Source organism: Acomys russatus, chromosome 23 (assembly GCF_903995435.1).
Source record: "Acomys russatus chromosome 23, mAcoRus1.1, whole genome shotgun sequence".
Classification (NCBI taxonomy): Eukaryota; Metazoa; Chordata; class Mammalia; order Rodentia; family Muridae; genus Acomys; species Acomys russatus.
The window spans coordinates 34187643-34209921 of NC_067159.1; the positions used below are offsets into that span (position 1 = coordinate 34187643).

A 22279-nucleotide genomic window follows, 5' to 3' on the forward strand; every position below is an offset into this window, starting at 1 on the left:
TAAACTTTACACAGACTCTCAGGGCCTGGATATATCCTTTGTCTAATATAAGAGGAATGATCTCTGGTCCAACTACTGTCTGCACCCTAGTTAACAGTGCTTACTGCCTCCACTCTGGTCAGCATTTAATGCTCTTCTGAGGTCCCATCATTTCCCTCTTTCCTTTTAAACTTTTTCTACCTGGCATAAATCCCATGTTTTAAACTCCTGAACAAACCAGTTCCAAGGGCTTCTAAATTGTATGGTCAGAAATAATCATAGCAGTGACCATGGTTCTGGGTACCAAGTTTCTGTTAATCAGCTTTCTGTTGCTGTGACAACATATTTGTGAGAAAACACACTTACAAGATTTTTTAAAAGTCCCCCCCACACACACAAAAGCAAGAGATATTTCATGTGTGACAAATATATTCCTCTTTATTGTTATTAAGGTTTCTTCAGTGTCTTCCGTTACAGAGCACTTCACTTATTTGATTCCACTGTTGGCCATGGTTTGGGCCCTGCAAACTCCCTTCCCCTTCACCTCAAAGGGAGTCCCTTTGTATGTGGCCACACACTCATCATTGGTGCGCAATTCAGGCTGGATCTGCTCCCAGATCTTCTTCTTAGGGTTCAGCTCCTTGTCAGGCTCTCCTGTTGAGAAAACAAGAAAGTCACGTAACTAACCCCAGACTCACTCGGATGCTCTGGGAATGCAGCTTCTGTGCGTTCTGACAGCACTTGATCTTTAGCTTGTTTTCACACCAGCAGTATATACTCTTGATTGGTAAAATAAAATGGTTATTATCATTTCCTTAGGAAGAGTAAACATGTATTTGAAATATTTTTGCAGGTTATGCTTTACTAATTTGTTTTCCAAATTATCATCATTCTTGTTATTACTGCAGTACTGGGGACTGAACCCAAGGCGTCATAAATGGCAGGCAAACATGCTATATCATTTAAATTATATCTCCCGCTCCAAATTATTCAAGAAAGTTGTAAGATATTCATTTCTTTGTGGCAAGAAAGTCTGGGAAGATGGGAGCCCATTCTGATGAGATGGACTTTCATACCTGGCAGGGGTAGTTTATGTTTTCCTACATGACAGAAAGAAACAAGAGCAGCATTTTCAAAACACTAAGAACGCATGTTGTTGCCTGAAATATATCCAACAATCTTGATGCTAATACTTCCCATGGAGAAACTGAAGGAGAGACTCGATTGCTCAGTCACACCAGCTGGATATGACATCAGATCCCATCTCTCCTAGGATAGCACCTGGCCTCCTGACATGCCGTGCTATGGCTTACAAAGAAAAGAAATGGCCCTCAAGTAAGTGGCTATCATCCCTAAAGCCTTTGTTTGCAATAACTGACAACATGTACTTTAGAGTCAACACAAGACAAAGAAGGAATGAACTATCTCTGGTATAAGTTTACAGATATGTAACAGACCAAATAACTCTTCTATTTACTGATAAGGAAACAGACTATTTTATTACTGGAAACAGTTTATTCTCTGTACACACACACACACACACACACACACACACACACACACACACACACACACACAAATTTATGCACACACATTGCATATGCAAATAGAAAAATGGAGGAAAGTTTTGGCTCTGGTGTTTGTTTTTTATTAGCTCTTCAGTGACTAAAAAACTAAGAAGATAAAGCAAGACTATGCCTCCATACATTATATTATTCTGAATACCAGGACAGTTCAATGAATGATACACTGCTAAGTAGCACATGCAATGGAAGTATAACTGAGAAACTGACTAGAGTCAGGGAAACAGGTCTTTCTCGTTTCAGATCATTTGATAGCAAAGAAACAAGTGGCAGAAGAGGGAGCTAATGACCAAGTGCAATCATGTTTCTCTTTACATCTACAAAACTATATATAAGTCCTTATCATGCAGATAAGTCTATTCTCATTTTTGTTATGTCCTTCTCCTAAACAGCATTTTCCTAACCTTCTTTTCCTTTTCTGTCATTGCTACCCAAAACAAAAACAAAACAAAAAAGAAGAAAAGAATAAGAAAAAGGTTGATGTTGACAATACAAGCAAATTCTTTGAGCTTGCTAAACATATGCCAAATATCAGCACCTGGAAATGGTTATACCCACTGTAGGAGACTAATTCTGGCATCATTCTTAGCCTCTGCGCCATCTCTCCAGCCCTTCTGGCATCATTCTAAGCTACATTATAAGAGAAAGGGGCTAGGTTAGGATACGGAGGGCTTGAGATGGCACGGCATTTAAGAGCACTTGCTGCTCTTGCAGAGGATCCAGGATCAGTTCCCTGTACTCACATCTGGTGGCTTACAACTGCCTGAAACTCCAGTCCCAGGGGACCCAATGTCCTCTTCTGGCCTTTGTGGCCACTGTCATGCATAGTGTACACACATACGTACAGGCACACACATGTAAAACAAATAAATATTTTTTTAAAAGATAGAGACATATTTTCTTCCTTAGGACATGTAAATAAAGAAGTCCATTAGACAGCTGGGCACATGCTAGATGATATTGTCAAAGAAAGAGTCTATGAAGAAAAAGAAAAAGGTCCGAAGAGCAAGGCCTGAGGTACTTAGTGAGAGCTCACAGTAGAGCACTCCGCAGAAAGGATGGAAGGACCTCCAGAGGAGAAAGGACCGAGAGAATCTGATGTTGGGAGCCAAGTGAGTTAAGAAAGAGCCTGAAACCAGCCATGGCGCTCATTCCACTGAGCAATGGGGGATCTCCTTAACCACAGCAGAGAACCCGAGAAGGAAACCTGAGCAATGGATGTTAGAGAAGAGAAACTGAGTACAGGTAAGTTTTGATTTTTAAAAATAAATGAATTCAGAAACTGAATCTACACTTTGTGATTACTGACTCTTATTACTGCTAAGGCTCATAATGAATGGCTATAAGCATGACCTTGGGGTTTCAAAGTCTAAATATGTATTTCCATTTATTATTAGACCCTGAGTAGTACAGCCTCAGGAAAAAAACAAAACAAAACAAACAAAAAATCATTCTAAAACAAAACCTATCAGGATCCTTGTCTCCTCGCTACAAATTTGACTTAATATTGTTTCTACTTGGAGCTTCAGGGACCAGTTGGTATATTTAAATACTAAAAATGTATAGCTGTCCTTAGCTAGATTTTAACGTGTTGGGTGGGTGGGAAGTATTTTAGTTGTTGCTATACACATATTATTTGGCATCCTCTAAATCCTATGGGAGTTTTTGGCTTTGTAATAGGAAAAAATAGGAAGTGGGAAATATTTTTAAAGGCCATATAGCAATTCAAAGATTTGAGTCCCCAGAGTGATTTCTATGGCATATCTTTAATAAATGAGCCAATCTGCAGACACTGAACATGTCAAGTGCACGGTGAGTTCCAAGGGGATACTCGGACAAAACGTGACCAGCTATTTAACAGTGCTCACTGTGCTTAGGCATAGTCTAAGTGATCAAACTATTATTTAGGTAAACGCATGTATTTAAGTTTTGTTTTCTCTTTATAAATATTAACTTTTCTGGGTCAATTATGCTCTTCATGAAAGAGACACCAGACTGAGAAACATGAAGCAGGCATCCGAAGCCTAACCAGCCTAGTCATGTAGATTCAAGAGCAAGGTGAAAACAAGAAAGGGCAAGCGCTGAAGCCGGGCTGTAAGCACTTCAGTGCTAGATCACTGGAGACTCAGGGAACACTGCCTTCCCCCCGCCCCCCCCCCCCCCAGCAACAGGCAGATGGTAACAACGGATGCAACCTGTTAACGCTGAGATAAGGAAATGGAAACGTTATCAAGGTAATAAAAGAGCTGTAAGCCTTCCTAAGCTAGCCACTACATTTCACTGGGCTTAGTTTTCAAATGTGTAAAAAGGGCAGGTAAAGTAGATTTCTTCTGCTTTTAAATTTGACTCTACAATACCAAGAAGTAAATAAATGAACAGAAATAAATATTTAAAAAAGCACTAACGTCGGGCAGTGGTGCCACATGCCTTAAATCCCAGCACTCAGGAGGCAGAGGCAGAAAGAAGCAGGTGGATCTTTGTGAGTACGAGGCCAGCCTGGTCTGCAAAGTGAGTCCAGGACACTCAAGTCAAGGCTACACAGAGAAACTCTGTCTCAAAAAACCAAAAAAAAAAAAAAAAAAAAAAAAAAAAAAAAGTACCACACATTTCCTTTCCTTTTCCTCCTGTTTACCCCAGGCTAGCCTCAAACTCATGCTCTGCTCTCCTAGCCCTGGGATTACATGGCACACCATGAGGCTAATGTTAACACAGAAAGGTCAGTGAGGGCTTCTCTTTTTCTCAATAAACAAAAATTACTTTGTTGTTTTATTCAAATTCATTGAATTCCCAAAAATTTCATGTTAGATTAATACATCATGTGACAGTTTACTCCATCGTGAGAGTTTAGGAAACGCTCCTAGCACTATGGGACAGAAGGGGTGACAATTATGCTCTCAGAATTTAAACCAATGAGGTTTCCTCAATCACTCAGAATGTGATTTTCTCAAAAAAAAAAAAAATCATAAAACATATGTCATAATGGTTTCTCATCTACTGAGTTTGAGACATACCCATGTGTGGGAGTAGAGAAAGGAAGCTGAGGAAAGGGCTCAGCATGTCAAGGATCCAATGCTTCAGCTCCATGGAGCACCAAAGCCTTCCCCAGGAGAGGCTCAGAGGGCCTGCTAAACTTGCTGCGCTGTTTCCCAAGTTGGATATTAGCAGTGCGCACACATGTCCACTGTAGGTTTCTCCTTCAGGATGTCGACGGCTAAAGATGGCTCCCCTACAGCCGTCTCCTACTGAGAAGAGATTAGCTAACCTGCCTCTTGTTTTTATAAACGGTTTCTACATCTGGCAGGCATTTTTAATTCTGTGTCAAAGATGTATTTCTTTAGCAAGGCATGGTGGCTCATGTATGCAATTCCAACAGTTGGGAGGAGCGAGTAGGAGGATGACTTGGCTTATAGATGAGATATTATCTCCAAACATGATAAAACAAGATGAGAAACCCTCCCTATTTCTCCTGTATTACGATACTTCAGCTGTCTCAGGATTTATACTCAAAAAAGCAAACTGTATAAATGGAATTTGACTTTCCATCCCTAGCCTTTGTGTCATCATCTACACGTTTGGTGACTTTAAAGCACATTAATTTGATCCACATCCGTGTCATATTGTTCTGCAGGTGTGAGCATAAGCATTTTACGTGAGACAAAAACCTCTGTACTACTTCACGTTAATGCGTGACTTTCCAGAGAGCGAGATGGTTATGCTAAGCTCTCTGTGCTATTTTAAGCCAATTCCAAGGAAGGCCTTCAGATAAACATACAGGACTGACTTTAATCTTAAGCTTTGTAAACATCACTTTTAAACTGATTTCCAACCCATTTACATAATTATTAGTACTTACCAGGGAAAGCATCAAAAGTAATTCTGTCTCCGGGAACAGAGCCGTCAGGAGGGGCCAGAATTTCCACCTTCTCTGGTGAACTAGCACACATCACCATTGCTTGAGACAGCACTCCCCGCATCTTTGCAGGCTTCAGATTACAAAGTAAAATCACCATCCGATTTTGCATCTGTGGAGAACAAAAGTGATGACTAAGGATGTGTAGAGATTTAGCACAATCAACTCTAGAACATTCCAGGCATACCTACTTATCAAATGTGCTACCCTGTGGATTAACTGTGTATCTAAAATATTTTTGTTATGTAATCTTGTATAAAAATACTGATACCTTGCATAAACATAAAAAGAAAGTCCTTCAGATTGGCAAGGTATGAACACAACAGAACAAATCTTGTTCTCAAATGTATATGGGTGTTTGGGGTTTTTTTTCCATATGTATACAAGTGTTTGTCTACAAGTACATCTGTTAGCACCTGTGTGCCTGCTGTCTGGGGAGGCCAGAAGAGGGTATCAAATCCCTTATAACTAGAGTTATAGATGGGCACCTTGAGGGTGCTGGGAATTGCACCAGGGACCTCTGCAAGAGCAGCCAGTGTTCCTAACCACGGCACCATCACTCCAGCCCAGCAGAAAGTTTTCAATGAAATGTTTATTGAAAGAATAAAGGCCAGTATGGTTTACAAACTGAGTTCCAATACAGCCATGACTACACTGAGACATCATAGCTTGACAACAAACAAACAAACAAACAAACAAAAAGACTAACTTCATAAAGACTTGTAAAGGAAAGCTGGGTGTGGTGGTATACACTTTTACTGCCAGTATCAGAAGGCAGATGCAGGAAGATCTTTCTGAGTGCAAGGTCAGCCAAAATTACATGAAAAACAAAAAAACAAAAAACCTTGCCTTAAAAAAAAAGAAAAGAAAAAGGTAAATGCAGTGGGGTGCACATACATGTGTCAAATTAATCAATTTTTAAAAATAAAGAATTATCTTAATTGCTCTATCATGCACCTATCCCCCAACAAATTGGCAAGAACAATTCTATCAAAGTGTCTTTCCTGATTTCTTCATGGTGTTTATCTTTAATGCTATAGATTTACTTCTGTGTTGATATTTTTCATAGTCTCATGTAAAAGCAAATTTCATTTTAAAAAGCAGACTCCTTATGGGTGGGTATTTTTTTGTTTTTTCCCCTTTCAAAGTAACCTATCTTTTATCTACTAACCTATTTTAATTTGCTCTCTAGTCTTTTGCATGGACCAGTGCTTGGTACACAGTAGGTGTCCAATACATACTTGTATCTAGAAATGCGAATGAGTAAAACAGGGCGTAACAGGCAAGCAGCAGAAGGGTGCACTTAAAGAGAGAGGCAGCGCTGTCTCACGCTGAGCCCATGGCCTCTGTGCTGGATCTGAAGCAGCAGGAACCAAGGCGAGGGGCAGACATTCCAATCACTACAGATGCCATCCACAAAGAGCAAACAGAACCCTGCCCTGGTTTTTTCCGCTGCTATTACATAGATTTAGAACATTTCATTTTTCAAGATGTAGTATTCAAAAGTGAAGGAAGAGAATAAAGGAAACAAATTGTTGGGAAGAGGGCTTTAAAACTTCAGGGCATTGGGGCAGAAAACGCCACAGTTAGGACACACGATCCTGGGGGCAGCATCGCATAGTATGAATCTGATTTTAAAATGGTTACCATGCAAGGGCACTGTTCATAGAATAGACTGTAATTCCTTTTACATATTCTAATGCTCAGCTCTGGTCTTACCGGAGTATAATTAACATCTAAACACTGAATAATGGAAATAGTAGCTATGCTTTGTCAAATCCACATACTGAATGCCAAAATTACAAGAGCAGAGGACATGCTGTAATGTCAAAATATAACTTCCTCCTCACAATTAAATTTCTTTCATGCAATAAGCAAAACTCCGTCTTTACTGGCTTAGCTAATTAGGCACTAAAATTCTAAAGGGCCGGGTGTCTGCAAGTGGAAGTGACGGTGCTGTGCTTGTGTTCTTGGTGACAGGTAGGGCTCAAGTTCGTACTGCACCAAGAGCTAAAACCTCATCTTACCAGCAAGAAAGAAAGAATACAGTGTGGTTCCTGTTTTACTGGACACAGTACAAGAAACTACCCACGGCCATTCCAGCCATCCAGCACTACAAGCACTGTAGTGACCAATCCCAGCACCAGCTCCCATCCCACTGACCGCTGCCCTCCCACCTCAAGTACACCAAGGCTGAAGCTGTGCGCTGAGTACCTGCTAGGGAGAATAGACACTGACAAAGAACTGCTGTCAGTTCTGCTCTGAGAAAGCAGTGAGGGGTGGAAAACTCAACTCCACTTTCTAAATAATTAAAGTATCCTCAGCTTCATGAGAAATTCCACATGATTATTATACTTTTTCTTTTGTTTGATTTGCTCTTTCTTTTTTTAATTAATTTATTCTTGTTACATCTCAATGTTTATCCCATCCCTTGTATCCTCCCATTCCCCCCCCCCCCATTTTCCCATTATTCCCCTCCCCTATGACTGTTCCTGAGGGGGATTTCCTCCCCCTGTATATGCTCATAGGGTATCAAGTCTCTTCTCGGTAACCTGCTGTCCTTCCTCTGAGTGCCACCAGGTCTCCCCCTCCAGGGGACATGGTCAAATGTGAGGCACCAGAGTACATGAGAAAGTCATATCCCACTCTCCACTCAAGTGTGGAGACTGTTATGACCATTGGCTAGATCTGGGAAGGGGTTTAAAGTTTACCTCCTGTATTGTCCTTGGCTGGTGCCTTAGTTTGAGCGGGACCCCTGGGCCCAAATCTGCCTATCATAATGTTCTACTTGTAGGTTTCTAGGACCCTCTGGATCCTTCTACTTTGCTATTCTCCCATGCTTCTCTCATTTAGAGTCCCAATAGGATGTCCTCCCCTCTTTCCCAGTTTCACATGATTATTTTAAACACTATGAGAGATAACTGAAACATTCTGGTGTCACCTTTCCATGTATATACAGCAGTGAACAAGGCCTTACACCCCAACTTGTCTTCTGACTTCCACACTCATTCCAAGGAACACATAAGATGACACTTACATATGTTAACACATGAACACACACAGATAAAAATTAGGGGGAAATGATGCTCTCTTTTTTCTGTCCTACTTGATTTATTTTATATTACAGGCCTCTACATCTGTTGTGGTTTCATACACCTTTTTAAAAAAATTTTTCTTATGAGTGTTTCGTTGCATGTATGTATGTGTACAGTGAGCATATCTGGTGCATGGGAAGGTCAGAGAGGCTGTTGGGTAGCACAGAAATGAGTTACAAACTGTGAGCTGTCATGTTGGTGCTGGGAACCCAACACAGGCCCTCTCCAAGAGCAGGAAGTGCTCCTACGCCCTGAGCCATCATTACTCTTCCTTCCAACCAATCGTTCTGAAATTCACATCATAATCATTTAGAGCCAGATCACCTGTTCTAGAGGAACATGGTTCACCAGTCCACTGACAACTGTTCGTGGGGCTGCTTCTCCCACATCTACTTCCTCTACATACAACGAATCTGCGTCAGGGTGTTTTTTGGCAGTAACAATACAACCAATTCGAAGATCCAGGCGTGATACATCTACTGGCTTAGAGTCAGCACTTGCTGCCGCCGCCTGCTGCTTCTTCTCCTTCTTTTCCCCTAAGGATTAAGAAGATGTAAGTATTAGAAATTAAACAAACAGAAAACACCAGGAGAAGCCTCCGGTATCGGTGCTGGTGAGTGCAGAAAAAGAGCAAGAAAAGAATACCTACTTCTGTCACCAAGTAAAAACATTACTCAAGTCATAACCTTTACATACATTCACCTATTTCTCTCTCTAAAAAACAGATTAGCATATTATTTTGATCATTCTATTTACTTTTATCATCAGTGTTAATTTCTTATGGTGCCAAATTTCTAAGCTAACCTGAGGGTAAAGAGGCACTACTGGAGAACAAATATGTTTTAGCATTAGATACAGAAAGAAATACAGGGACACTAAAAACAGTCCTGCATGGTGCAGGAAAGGAGACCCTGGTCATTTATACAGGTTGTTTACAAAGAGACAGAGCTAGCTTAATATGAATAGTTTTTAACCTCTCCTTTTCCACAATAGATTAGCAAAATTTTTTATAATAAAATGAACAGACATATATTTAAAAAAAATCAAAATCATGCTGTCTTTGTGTGATAAGTTATACGCAGTTCACTATACTGTATTATAAACTATAACAATATAGCAATTTTAAAAATCTAAATCCGTATTTATTTTAATACTTATAGCCACATTTGGATTTTGCCACCTCGATAAAAAATGTGTAGGTAGCATTTAAGCATCATCCCTGAAAGTTTCACTGGACAGTGTTCTCCACACAGGCCAATTGAGTTCCGTGCTCTTGTCCTCTCAGACTGCTGCCTGAAGCTCACTAGGTTGATAGTCATAGCATCAGATTAACACTTAGAGAACAGAACACAGGGTAGACAACATTTATAAAGTGAAACCACAGCATTACTTTGTGTCTTGATGCTGACTGGCCTTCACTGGTCCTATGTACTTAAAGTCTGATGATATTTACAAAAGTAAGCAACAAGTACTAGATGCTAAAATGGCTTACAACAGTTCATAAAGCCCTCAGACATTTTATATTTTCTAAAATACAAGCCTCACTATAAACGAGTGTAAGTTAGTGGGAGGCATATTTAAGAATGAATTATAAATAGATTTAAAGAGAAATCTAATGAATGAAGTCCGATATTTACTAGAAGAGCTACTTCAGTAGCAGGTGAGAGTCAAAGAAAGAACCTTAAGAACTTGGACAACGGTGGCGCCTCACAAAGCAAGAGCGGAGTGGAAGCCTCGACATACTTGGTGACAGAATGACAGAGTTCATTGCTTAGCTATGAAGACAAAGCAAAGGGCCAGGTAGAGCGGCCGCAGTACTTCAGTGTGGCTGCCTGAGCAGACCATGAGACTTCCTGGCATTACGTCTGGGGCAGTTCCTCAGCACTCCCATCCTCAGCTCAGATGTTCTGCTGACTGGAGGTCACTGTCCTATTGTCCTAAGTGACTATAAGCCAAACTTAACCTGTGCCTTCTTCGGAGCACAGCTCCAGATGTCCATCCAAGTTAAGCCATCCATCTCTTCTTCTCATGTTTTTATTACGCTGACCCTCTGCATAACACAACCACCGTTTGCCTGTCAGTATCACAGCACTCACATACTCTTCAGGATTCAATCCCAAGGACAGACTGTTCTGAATTTTATCTCAGCTCCTAAATGTTTTGGTTATTATCATCATAAAAACATTAATATTATCAGATAAGACAGCCAAACCAAGATTAATAATGAAAAGTACCTTTCTTTTCAGGCTTCTCTTTTACCTTCTTTTCTTCTCCTCCCTCTCCTTTGATGTGCTCTTTTGTCCCAGAAGAGGAGGTTGTTGTTACTGAAGTAGACTGTGTCACACTTGCAGAGACAGCAGAATCAGCTTGCAGCAGAGCACTTGATGGGACTGGTATTTGCTTCACTGACAAATAGAAAATAACGACCGTCACTCTTGTTAAACTCACAAACAAGGTGGAGCAATAGGTTTGTAAACCACAAATGTGAATCTCTTTTAAAAGAAAAATGCAATGTATACGATGATCACGTGCCCATTATCTGAGACTATTAAAAAAATCTATCAATAATTAAGAACATTTTAACAATTGCTAAGGTCATAAAATTCTTTATTTCAATTTATTTATTAGTAACTAATGTGAGAATACTACAGATAACAATAGTACCTAACATTTAACACAGACATTCTGTGTCTTAAATGCTTTTCAAAACTCCTGCAAGTCTCCTAAATTTCCTAAGTAGATTCTACTTTATTCCATGTCACTATTTTATAGACAATAAATCTGAGCCATTGGAAAGTTAACAAACTGGCCGATTATGTAGGCAGTAGGTAGAGATACAGCACTCTTTGTCTATGTATTCCATACATTGTTCACAGATGTGGCTGGAGAGATGGTTCAGCATTTATGAGCATGAGCTGCTCTTTCAGAGGACTGGAGTTCCGTCCCTAGCACCTATGCAGACAGCTCACTACTACCCATAACTCTACTCAATGCATCTGAAAGCTTCTTCAGGCCTCTGCAATCCCAGTCTGTCTGTCTCTTTTGCCCTCTCACTTCCCTGGCTTCCCCACTGATTGTCTCCCCAAGGAGTAGCCCTTTCCCCTTTTTATGTCATGAGGGTGTGTAAAGTAGATTAGACTTTCTAGCGCTGTCAGAAATGAAAAAGTTTTAGGCTATTAAAACCTTATCTGTTTAATTACAAATCTACTAGTCTTAGAAACACTCAGTCTCAAATTGTCCACTGACAAATAATACATAGCTGATAGCTGTCAGTATGCATCACTATTTTCCCCTTATTTGAGCTAAGGGAAAGCTTCAAACAACATTCACAATACCATGCTGACAGAATGTCAGAAGAGGCTCCAGTGGGCTGGTAACATGGCTTAACTGTACAAGTGTTTGCCATGCAAGGATGAGGGCCACAGGTAAAATTCCCAAAACACCCATAAATGCCAAGTGCTAGGTGTGGCTGCTTTAATTCCAGACTAGGGGGCGGAGACAGGAGATCACCAGGACAAGCTGCCTAGTGACAGTAGCCACATCAGGAAGCTTAGTTTGATGAGAGATCCTGCCTTAAAGAGGAAAGTGGAAAAGCAATCAAAGGTAATTCCCAACATCAACCCCAGGCCTTCACAGGCATATGAAAACATGGTGCCCCATATATGCAAATAAGCGTACATACAGGCCTTCACGGGCACATGAAAACATGGTGCCCCATACATGTAAATAAGCATACATACAGCCTTCACGGGCACATGAAAACATGGTGCCCCATACATGCAAATAAGCGTACATATAGGCCTTTCAACTCCGAAAAACACACACAAGAAAATAGAAAGGAAGTTTTTAGACAGGTTAGTAAAACTTTAACTTTATTTATTATGTGTAGCCCAAATGCTAATTATTTGATGCCTTGAGTAACAAAAGCTCTTTGATTTTTCATTTTTAAAACAAGTAGCTTTGTATCACTAAGTTTCATTGTCTTGGTATATAAAATAAAGGACAAATTGTATTTGAGGACAATTTTTTCTTTTACGTTCTGAGACAGAGTTTATCTGAAGCCCGCACTGGGCTGGAAATCATCATGTAGTTCAGGGTGGCCTCAAGTTTCTAGTCATCACCACGCCTTAGCCTCCGGACCCTAGGGTCACAGGTGTGAGCACACCTGGAGAGGAAAGTCTCCAGAGTATAAAAAGGGCACATAACTCAACACATGTGCTCCTGAAAATGTTGAATAACTGCAAACCAACTACTATGCTGTTTTTTCACTAAATATCCAATAGCAATGGCAGTGCTGGTCAAGTTCAAGCACACGCAGCGCAAAAATGAAAAGCATAGGGTTTGAACACCAGCTTTATTACTTCCCATGATCTCAAGTGAGATCAACCGCCTTGTGTAAGTCTCCATTTTTTTTCCTGGAGAGGACGGGGAATGCACAGTGGAAGTGAGAGTGACATGGGGATAATGAGATAAACAGAAAAACGTAAATAATAAATAACCTAATCATCCTAAGTCAAGCATCCCAGCATTTCGAAGCTCACCTCCATTTTGAATTTCTGCCTGAATTAGCTCCTGCTTTAGTTCTTCTATTTCTTTTTTCAGTTTAGCATTTTCAACTCGGAGCTTCTTTTCTTCTCTCAAAGTTGCCTGTAAAACTAGGATTAAGAAAATTCAGTTAAGACGTGCTTTTCAAACACCTTGTTTGAATATCATATGAAAAGGACATAAATATAATTACAGTTGTGATAACAGAAACCAACATTTGGCCAGTTGCTTTATGACAATTTACTATTTATAATATTGTTAACATTCTCTTGGTAGTTGTTGAGAGATTAGGCATAGGACGCCCATAGGATCTAATCTGAGGATGTAAACAATGTAAAGAGTGATTTTGATTAAAGCAAGGAAGTCCGTCCATGTGTTCAGTACACACATCTCCCACATTCTTGCCCCTGTGCATGTATCTGATCCAGCTAGTTAATTCAAGAGAAAATAGATCTATAAAGAGTGGACAGAAGGGTAAGGTGTGTGTGTGTGTGTGTGTGTGTGTGTGTGTGTGTGTGTACACCATGAATATGCGTTATGTATGTACAGTTCAGAGGTCCAGCTGGGTATCTTCTTCAGTCATCCCCTTATTTTCTCATTTCACTGCATCTGGATCATGTGGACGTGTGGATTCAGCTGGACTGGCCCCAGGGATCCTCCTATTTCTCCAGCAGTAGAATGACAGGCAATGGCTCCTACACGTAGCTGTGATGTGTATGCTAGAGGCAGAACTTAAATCTTAAACAAACTTGAATCGTTTGAGTGGCAAACCATGTACCAACTGTGCCATCTCCCCAATCTCAGAAAAATAATTTCCTTATATTCTATAAGGACCTAGTACACAATATGACACAAAGTAATGATTCTTGGCAGACGAGGAACTATGTCTTAGGTGGGAGTATTTTGGGTAGCCACTATAAAGTTACTTCTGGAATTTATTAGGCATAAGCCAACGATTCCAGATGTTCATCAGGACATTCTAGTATGCAATTGTCTATTTATGAATGTAAACCATGTAAACAGTTATTTTCACCTGGACCCCAGCTATACATATATAAATGCAAGGCATTTTAAAGCATTTTTTGTTACATCCAAGAATTTTAAAACTCAAGTACCACAAAATGTCTATTGTGCTCTTTCATTCATGGCTCGCTCGCTCATCATTTTCGTCTTCAGTGCCAGGATCAAACCCAAGGCCCCAAACACATTAAATGAGGCTACCACCAGCTCATACCGTAGCCCACATTACTTATTCTCAGAGTAAACCAAATACAAAAGCCAAACCTACCTCTGGCATGAGATGCTCAAGCAAAGGCAGACTACATGCCTGGCATTAGTTTATGCTGCACCTACTGCACTTCTGGTAACTCTGAGCATGTTCACTGTGCGGCACATGGTCTGTCATATCTGCTAGTACTTGATGTAATGTCATGATATTTTTTCACTGAGATATACATTATTATTGTTAGAAATTTTTTTCTCTTATGTATGGCTGTTACGTCTTAATTTTTTAAGTTAAAGATGGTATTTCTTTTAAAATGTTTTCTTTAAGGAATTTAAAAAGAAATCTTTACAAAATATTTTTACAATGTGAAGCATAAGCTAGGAATGACAGAATAGGCTACCAAGAATAAAAACAAAACTAAAGTTATAATGGTTTATTCTTCTTAATTAGCAAGCGTGAACTGTTAGTTGACTCTAGGAAATGGCGCGCGCGTGCACGTGTGTGTGTGTGTGTGTGAGAGAGAGAGAGAGACAAGTTTTTATTGTGTAGCCCTGGTGTCCTACAACTCACTTTGTAGACCAGATGGGCCTGGAATTAAGAGATCCACCTGCCTCTGCCCCCCAAGTGTTAGTACTAAAGACATGCACCTCCACTGCCTGGCTGGAAACAGTCACGTTAATGAAGACGATTCTTCTTACAATAGTTCCTATTTCACAGAGGACATCTTCAATCTCTACCTTATTAATGGAAAGAATATTAAGGACTATAAGGAAAATATTGGGGAACATCATAAAAATGAAGGAATTAAAACAAAGGCTTCTATAAGTTATTGTTAGCTTCTCATTGGAGAAAAAGCATTTATTTCAATTAATGATAGCACAACATTTTGGAATTTAAATTACAGCACCAGTAATGGCTACTGAAAAATAAATAAACGAAATCAAATCCTTAAGAAATTTAGATTTTTTTTACACACTGCAGTAGTTTCTCAAAAACCTCAAAGAACAAAGAATATGAAAATATGCCTTGATCTTTAAAACAGAGTAACTATCATCATATGACCTCCTTAGATTTCCCCAATTTAACTCACTAACCTCTAATAATAAAAGAACTAATTTTAAACGAGGCTCTTTTATCAGTCCTAAACATTACCATTATTTTCCCTAATTATGTATTCACTGCCCTGGCTAGTATTTTGTCAACTTGACAAATGAGTCATTTAAGAAGAACGAACTTCATTTGAGAAAAGCCTTATCAGACTGGTCTGTAGGGCTTTTTTTTTTTTTTTTTTTTTTTTGATTACTGATTAATATGGGCGAGCCTGATCCACTGTGGGTGGCGCCTCCCCTAGGCAGGTGGTCCTAGCTGTATAAGAAAGCAACTGAACAAGCAGCACTCCTCCATGGCCTCTTCTCCAGTTCCAGCCTCCAGGCTCCTGGTCTGACTTCCCTTCCTGATGAGATGTACGCTGAAATAAACCGTTTCCTATTCAAGCCGCTGTTGGTGTTTTATAATAACAGAAAGCAAAGCTGGAAATTTACTATACCAATTCCAATTTATCATAATTCTAGAATATTTCTATACTTGAAGTTAAGGGACGCTAAAAGCCATAATTAAAATGATCAAGTTGTAACTTATACAGGAAACATTTTCCTGTAACTGCTTCCTTAGCGCATTCACATGTGCTCACTTGCTTTCTCCTTGAGAAGAGCGACCTGCTGCTTGAGATAGTCAATGATCTGATCGGCCTCTGCACCCTTCTGCTCCAGCCGCTTCAGAACAGCATCACTCGTTGCCATCTTTGCCCAGAATCGGCAGAAAATCCTAAATAAAAAAGCAAAGTAATAAGCATACCATGGAAGTGGAAAGAATACATTTATTTTATAGGATGCAACCTGAGGAAAAAACATTCTCCTTAAGCATTTTTTCAGAAGTAAACAGAGCCTGGGGAGATGGCTCAGGGGTTAAAGTGCTTGTCACATAACCCATGTATATGCGTAATAGGCATGGCAGCCATCTGTAATTCCAGCCTTGGAAGGAGACAGGACATACCCTAAGAAAGCTAGCCAGCACCAGCCTTACCTGATAGCACCCACATGTATGTGTACATGCACACACACGCACAAACACTTTTAAAAAAGCAAATAGGGTAGATATGTTAAGTAAATTAATGATTGTATCTGTTTGGAAGAGAAAATCTACTTTGTTCCTAAGTGCAGAAAATAAATACTGTTTAACCAGATTTACGGCTGGAAACTTTTAAAGCTTAAAATGATGCAGAAAGTCATAAAATGAGTTAGGCAGCCTACACTATAGGAAGAAGACAACAATACTGTTTGCTGAGCTGGTGCACATCACACCTGCACTCCACAGAGAGCAGAACTGCTGAGTCCCTCCCGTCTCTGAGCCTCACTTTCCTATACTGGACATCACCACTGTTTGTTGAGTCAGGTGCACTGAAAAATTTCAGGAAGAGTATGAAAAAGAAAAGCTAACTATTGAAAGACAAAATTCAGGAGGTAGAAAAAAAAAAATCAACATTTATCATGTGTCCACTCAGAAATAATGCTAGTGTATATACCATGAGTGTATTTGAAGGGGCGCAGTAAAGAAACTGCTGACATATTCACTACATTATGGGGAGGGGGAGGAGGGGGGAGGGGACTATTTACTGTGGATAAGAGAGAAAAGATATCCGGAGGCGTCTAGAAGAGTCCAGAGCAGAGAGGAAGTATGGGCATGGCCAGGGCTAGGGAAGTGGCAGAGCAGGAGAGAACAGGGGAGACTATCAGACAGCAAGAGATGACAGAGAGGGCGATTGCGGTGGCCAAATAATGTGGCTATAAGGAGGAGGCGGAAGGGAGAGATGTTAGTAGACTCTCAAATGTGTAAGCGTCCTTGTGATACTGAGGCAGCCAGAGTCCAGCATGCACTTTGCTATACTGATAAACTCCACAGGATATGTCCCTTCTGCTAGGGGTTGTAAAAATGACTCTTTTTGGCAGACAGGAACCCTTTCACAAGTTCCTGAGGAATGCTAGGTTTATCTAACTGCCAGAAAGCCTTCCAAAGTGCAGCTTGAGTTCATTTCCAGATACACAGACTACCTGAGACCTAACAATGACCTTACAAAGTTTAGAACTTTTATAATAAATCCAAAGAAAAAGTATTCTGTTAAAATACAGCAAAATGCATAAAATGCCTAGGATTAACTCATTGTGCTAAATTGGCTGCTACAAAGATAAACACACTCAAAACTGAGATTGAGCAGTATTAACAATATAAATTATTCTAATTTACCTGATTTACTACTAATTTATAATCAAAATAGAACAATGACCAAAACATTGCAGAAATACCAATTTACAATGAATAAAGCCATTCACTGATTTCATAAGAAAGAAAACTGTTCAACAAATAATACATGTGCTTTAACATTTTAAATGACCTTTTAATACGAATTTTACACTACAAATTTTCAAAAATATTTACATTTTTCATAAGGAAAGTCAACCTTCAAAATATCTTAGAGTTTACAATATATGACGGGATAATGCAAAACCCAAAAGAAAACACTATAAAACAAGTTGATAATAACATGGAATACATAAGTAGGAATTTAATCTGAAAAAAACACAGTAAACTGCATGCTCGCTATAAGCTCTTATTTTAGCCATTAAAAGTATAGACAAAAACTATATACATTTAAAATAAAAATAGCCTTTTAAAGTTCTTATGAAATGAGAACTTTTCCCCCTCATCTGACTGATGGAGGGCAAATGGCATAGCTTAAATAATACTAATCAAGATTTTTGACACAGCAGAAAAATGGTGGCTAAACCACCATAAGTAAGGCACTGAGCAAAATCTCAGAACACATCAAAAGGGGTATCCATTCATTCTTTATCCTCAAGAAACATAGAACGCAGTGGGCTGCTTAGTGTTGTGATTTTTTTTCTAGTTCTCTAGTTGCCATTTTATTGTAGTTCTGAAGGTTTAAGGACATAAATAACAAAATTGTAACCTACGGACTGACATAATTTGGCTATGCCCGTGCCAATTTGTCATTGGCATACAGACCATTAAGCGTCACTTAGTGGTAGATTAGTTCAGAACTTTGTATTAACAGAGAGCTTACTTTATCTGAGTTGTCCTGGCTGTAGGAGTCCATCGAAGGCACTTGAAAGCCTTTGCACACTTTACCTACAAACAGGAACTGCCACTGAGGGAACTAAAAGGACTTGAACGCACCAGCGAACTACTGGACGAGGCACAGCTGAGAACCCAACAGTGCAGAGGACAGTGTCAAGCCCTTCCTTGTGAAGGAGCAAGGGATGCTATGCCTGGCCAGGTGGTCCTGAGCTGTAAAAGAAAGCTGGCTCAATGAAGAGGAGGAGAGCTAGCCTGTAAGCACCATTCCTCCTGCCCTGACTCCAGTGCTACCTGAAAGGATAACAGGAAACAAAGCTTCCTCACCCAAGTTGCTTTGGTCAGCATTTTCATCTCAGAAACAGAAAGGAAGCTAACAGATACTTAAGCTTTTGTGTTTCTTGGTGATATGCAGCTGAGGGTAGAAGAATACAATTCTTTAGAAAAGGTGGGTACAGCTGACAAACCTTAAGCAAAAAACACGGTTAATGGGCTATGACCAACTGATTTCACTTTCTTTTATTTATTTATTTTTATTTGTAATTTCTTTCTTCACTTTATATCCCTCTCTTAATTTATGTTAGGATATTTTACCTGCTTTCTTGCCCCTCCACGGGGCCTTTTCTTCACCTGTTGCCTGAGCACTGTTGTTCAGGGCTTGGGATAGATGTCTTCTTAGATCACACATCATCACCATATAGTTTACAGTTACCCTTGCCACCCAAGGGTAATAATAAAGTGACAGAAGGTCAAGGTCTTTAAGCAAAGCATATGCAAACTTTGACCCTATTATTCCCCATTTGTTGGTCGCCAAGTCCCTAAGAGTAGTTTATGTCCATGATCTCATCTTACTTATAATCCTCCATTCTGTCTCATGCTGGGTTACAGTAGAGAGGAAATAAGCAGCCAATAAGCTTTCAAACAAAAGAGGCAGACACAAGACTGGAGGAGGGAAATTAACGCAGTTGTGTTTAGGGAGACTGTGCTACTTTAACAATACTGAAAGCGTAAACCTCTGATTGTTGATCCAGTGCTCATTTTCTATCTTATGTTAATCATTCCAAAATGATTTTACTCTAGTACAAAGTACAGGTTACATTTTAAAATATTAAGTCTCCTTGGGGCTAGAGAATTGGTGCAGTGTGCAAGACCACTTCTGTTTTTTTTTCGGGGGGGGGGTTGTTTGTGTGTGTGTGTATGTTGGTTTGCTTTGTATTGTTTGCAAAAAACCCAGGTTTAATTTGCAGCACCCACATGGTTACTCACAGTCACCTGTTAACACCAGTTCCAGGGTATCTGAAGCCCTCTTCTGGCCTCTGCGGGCTCCAGGCATGCACATAATGGAGTATGCAGGCAAACACATGCACATTTGTGTGTACATACACACATACATTAAAATAAAATAAAAACATCTTCTTAAAGTCTCCTTAGTGTGTTTAGAACTTTTATTATGCTAATATGCACACTTCGAACAGAGGATAACAGGAAAACATGTAACATGTTAACACCTGTAAAACACTTATTCTTTGCTGCCTAAGTGCATGCCATGAATCATTTATGAATACAGCATTTCTATTATAACAGAAGACAACTAGAATTAAAATTAATTTGCCCAAGGAGTATAGTTAGTTAGTAAATAAGAAATGAAATTCAAGTCTGTTTGATGCTCAAACTAGCTCCTTTAATAAGTATGCTGTAATTTCTCCAAGCATAATTATCAAGCTTTTTCTGATCTAATTAGTGATGAAGTCTGAAGAGAACAGCACCCATTAGCATTTACTGGAAGTTGTATTGTCTGGATATTTTGAGAGATCCTTACTTAGTCTCTATGGTAACTTGTTAAAAATAGAAAAATAGATTTAACACTTCATTATATGCACAGTGCCTGCATACATAAGTACTTTATGCAGAGAGAGGAAAAGGGGCAGAAAAGGCAACACATCAAACATATTGGATTTTACTGATGAAAATAGAGATCTCTTTTCTTTACCGAGTACTAATAAAAAATTAAGATGAAAACACTGGAAAGGCATTATCAAGATTGTTTCATGACATTACTGTTGTCTTAATTTGTGATCACATTTCATGAGACGCAGAGAGCAATGAACTATGATGGTCTTTATACACAGTACCAAACGCTGGAGCTTAGAGTAACCATGAAAAAGCAAGCACCACCTAAGCTGTGTCTTATGTGGGTTTATTCAAGTGTCAAATGCCAAAGCCGTTATTTTAACTTATGTTTGCCATACTGCAATTCACACAACTCATTTAAAAGTTTTTCCCAAAGCCTGATTAATGAAAATAAAACTCACCATTCATAGTTCCCTTGTGTATGTGTGTGTGTGTGTGTGTGCATGCACACGCATTGGGTACCTCAAGAACATAACAGGATACTTCTTAGTACTGTACGGAAGCTACTATTATGTCGTCTCCTTTGTGGTAAAGTGAAAGCCTCCTAACTAATCTCCTTTCTCATTCCTGTCCCTAGTCTGCTGAGTAACACTCTTAAAAAAGTTGGATATTACTTGGCTATTGAAAACCTTCTAATGACTTTCACCCCCCACTCCCATCCCATCAGCCTGCTCTCTCTGATACTGTCTCCACCGTTAGTTCCTTCTCTCAACTCTGAGCCCCCAGGTATTGGTAAGCCCTCTGGATATTTGGCCAGTTTCTGTTGCATGCCATTTACAGTGGCGTGGCCTTCTTCCTGGAGGTTTTCTGTACAGTTAAATTTCATTTGTGCTACCTCCTTCTTTAGAAAGCCAACTCTTTTTGTTGAGAACCATGTCTGGCCACATTACAATGTCAATTAATATACCTTTCTTCACTGCTCAATATTTCTAATCTAAAATATGGTGTGAGGTTTGGAGAGATCGCTCAGCCGTTAAAAAGTGCTTTTTGCTGTTGCCAGGAATCCACGTTTGACTCCCAGCTCTCACATAGGGGCTCATAGTCCCCAGTAACTCCAGTTCAAGGGGGATCTGATGCTTTTTTTAGCCTCCGCTGCCACCTCCACACAAATTTTGCACAGAACGCAGTCAGGCATACATGCATACCCATAAATAAGTCAGTGTTAAAGGATGGAATGCTCAACTTTTAGTGCTGTACTTGAACAATAAAATCTTGATGAGAGGCAGTGACTGGAATTTCTGTCCATTTTGTAAACTGTTCTTTCTTTTCTTTTTCTTTTTTGTTTATGGATCTTTACCTAATAATTAAAATCTTGCGTGGCGTATAGTGATAAACTGGCGTTTCTAATATCTGCTGAATCAATCAATTTCCTCTCTTCAACCCCTCTCCAGGTACAAACACTGGAAATTCCCTTGCGGAGTACTTAAAAGTAAACAAGCTTATGAATTCTTCCCCTGTCTCCGTCTCCGGTAGCATGTTTCCCCTAGGCCATGCACTCATTTCCAAAACTTAGTTGAATCCAAAGGGGCCAAGCCTTTCCAGTTCTCTCGCGGCACGTGGATAGAGGTATGACCACGCTTCCTACTAGCACCGGAAGGTCAGGTTCTCTTTCCCGGGTGAGAAAGAGGAACAGGGATTCTGGATCGTTACTAATCTATCCCAGACCCTCTCGTGACACTCACATGAAGCGGTGAACCGCAGCTCTCGAGCAGCTTCAGTCCAGTGTAAGGACAGCCTCCCGCAGTCCGTGGGAGGGAGCAAGGACCCGGGAGGTTGTCCCTGGCAAATGCCTGAGCGTTTCACCGATTCGCCCCATATCAGCCGTCCGCTTTCTGCCAGAATCCTCTTCCTGCGCCACCCGAGGCTCTCGTTTTCTATTTCC

General features: G+C 39.9%; 1 protein-coding gene across 1 annotated transcript; it reads right to left on the reverse strand.

Annotated features, from left to right (window-relative positions):
- Window positions 1-390: 390 nt before the first annotated feature.
- Aimp1 (aminoacyl tRNA synthetase complex interacting multifunctional protein 1) lies at window positions 391-22279 on the reverse strand. Its single transcript, XM_051165630.1, has 7 exons — window positions 22080-22279; window positions 16028-16161; window positions 13109-13222; window positions 10802-10972; window positions 8892-9103; window positions 5416-5584; window positions 391-633 (listed from the first exon to the last, which is right to left on the reverse strand). Coding segments are annotated over exons 1-7 (969 nt in total). The 5' UTR covers window positions 22082-22279; the 3' UTR covers window positions 391-466.

Bases quoted from the DNA above. Each gene is read 5' to 3' on its own strand.
- Aimp1 (XM_051165630.1), bottom strand. The intron at 9,104-10,801 runs GTACTTTTCATT...CTTAATCCTTAG, and splicing joins AGAGAAGCCTGAAAAGAAAG to GGGAAAAGAAGGAGAAGAAG. The intron at 5,585-8,891 runs GTGATCTGGCTC...TGTTCTCCACAG, and splicing joins ACCATGTTCCTCTAGAACAG to ATGCAAAATCGGATGGTGAT.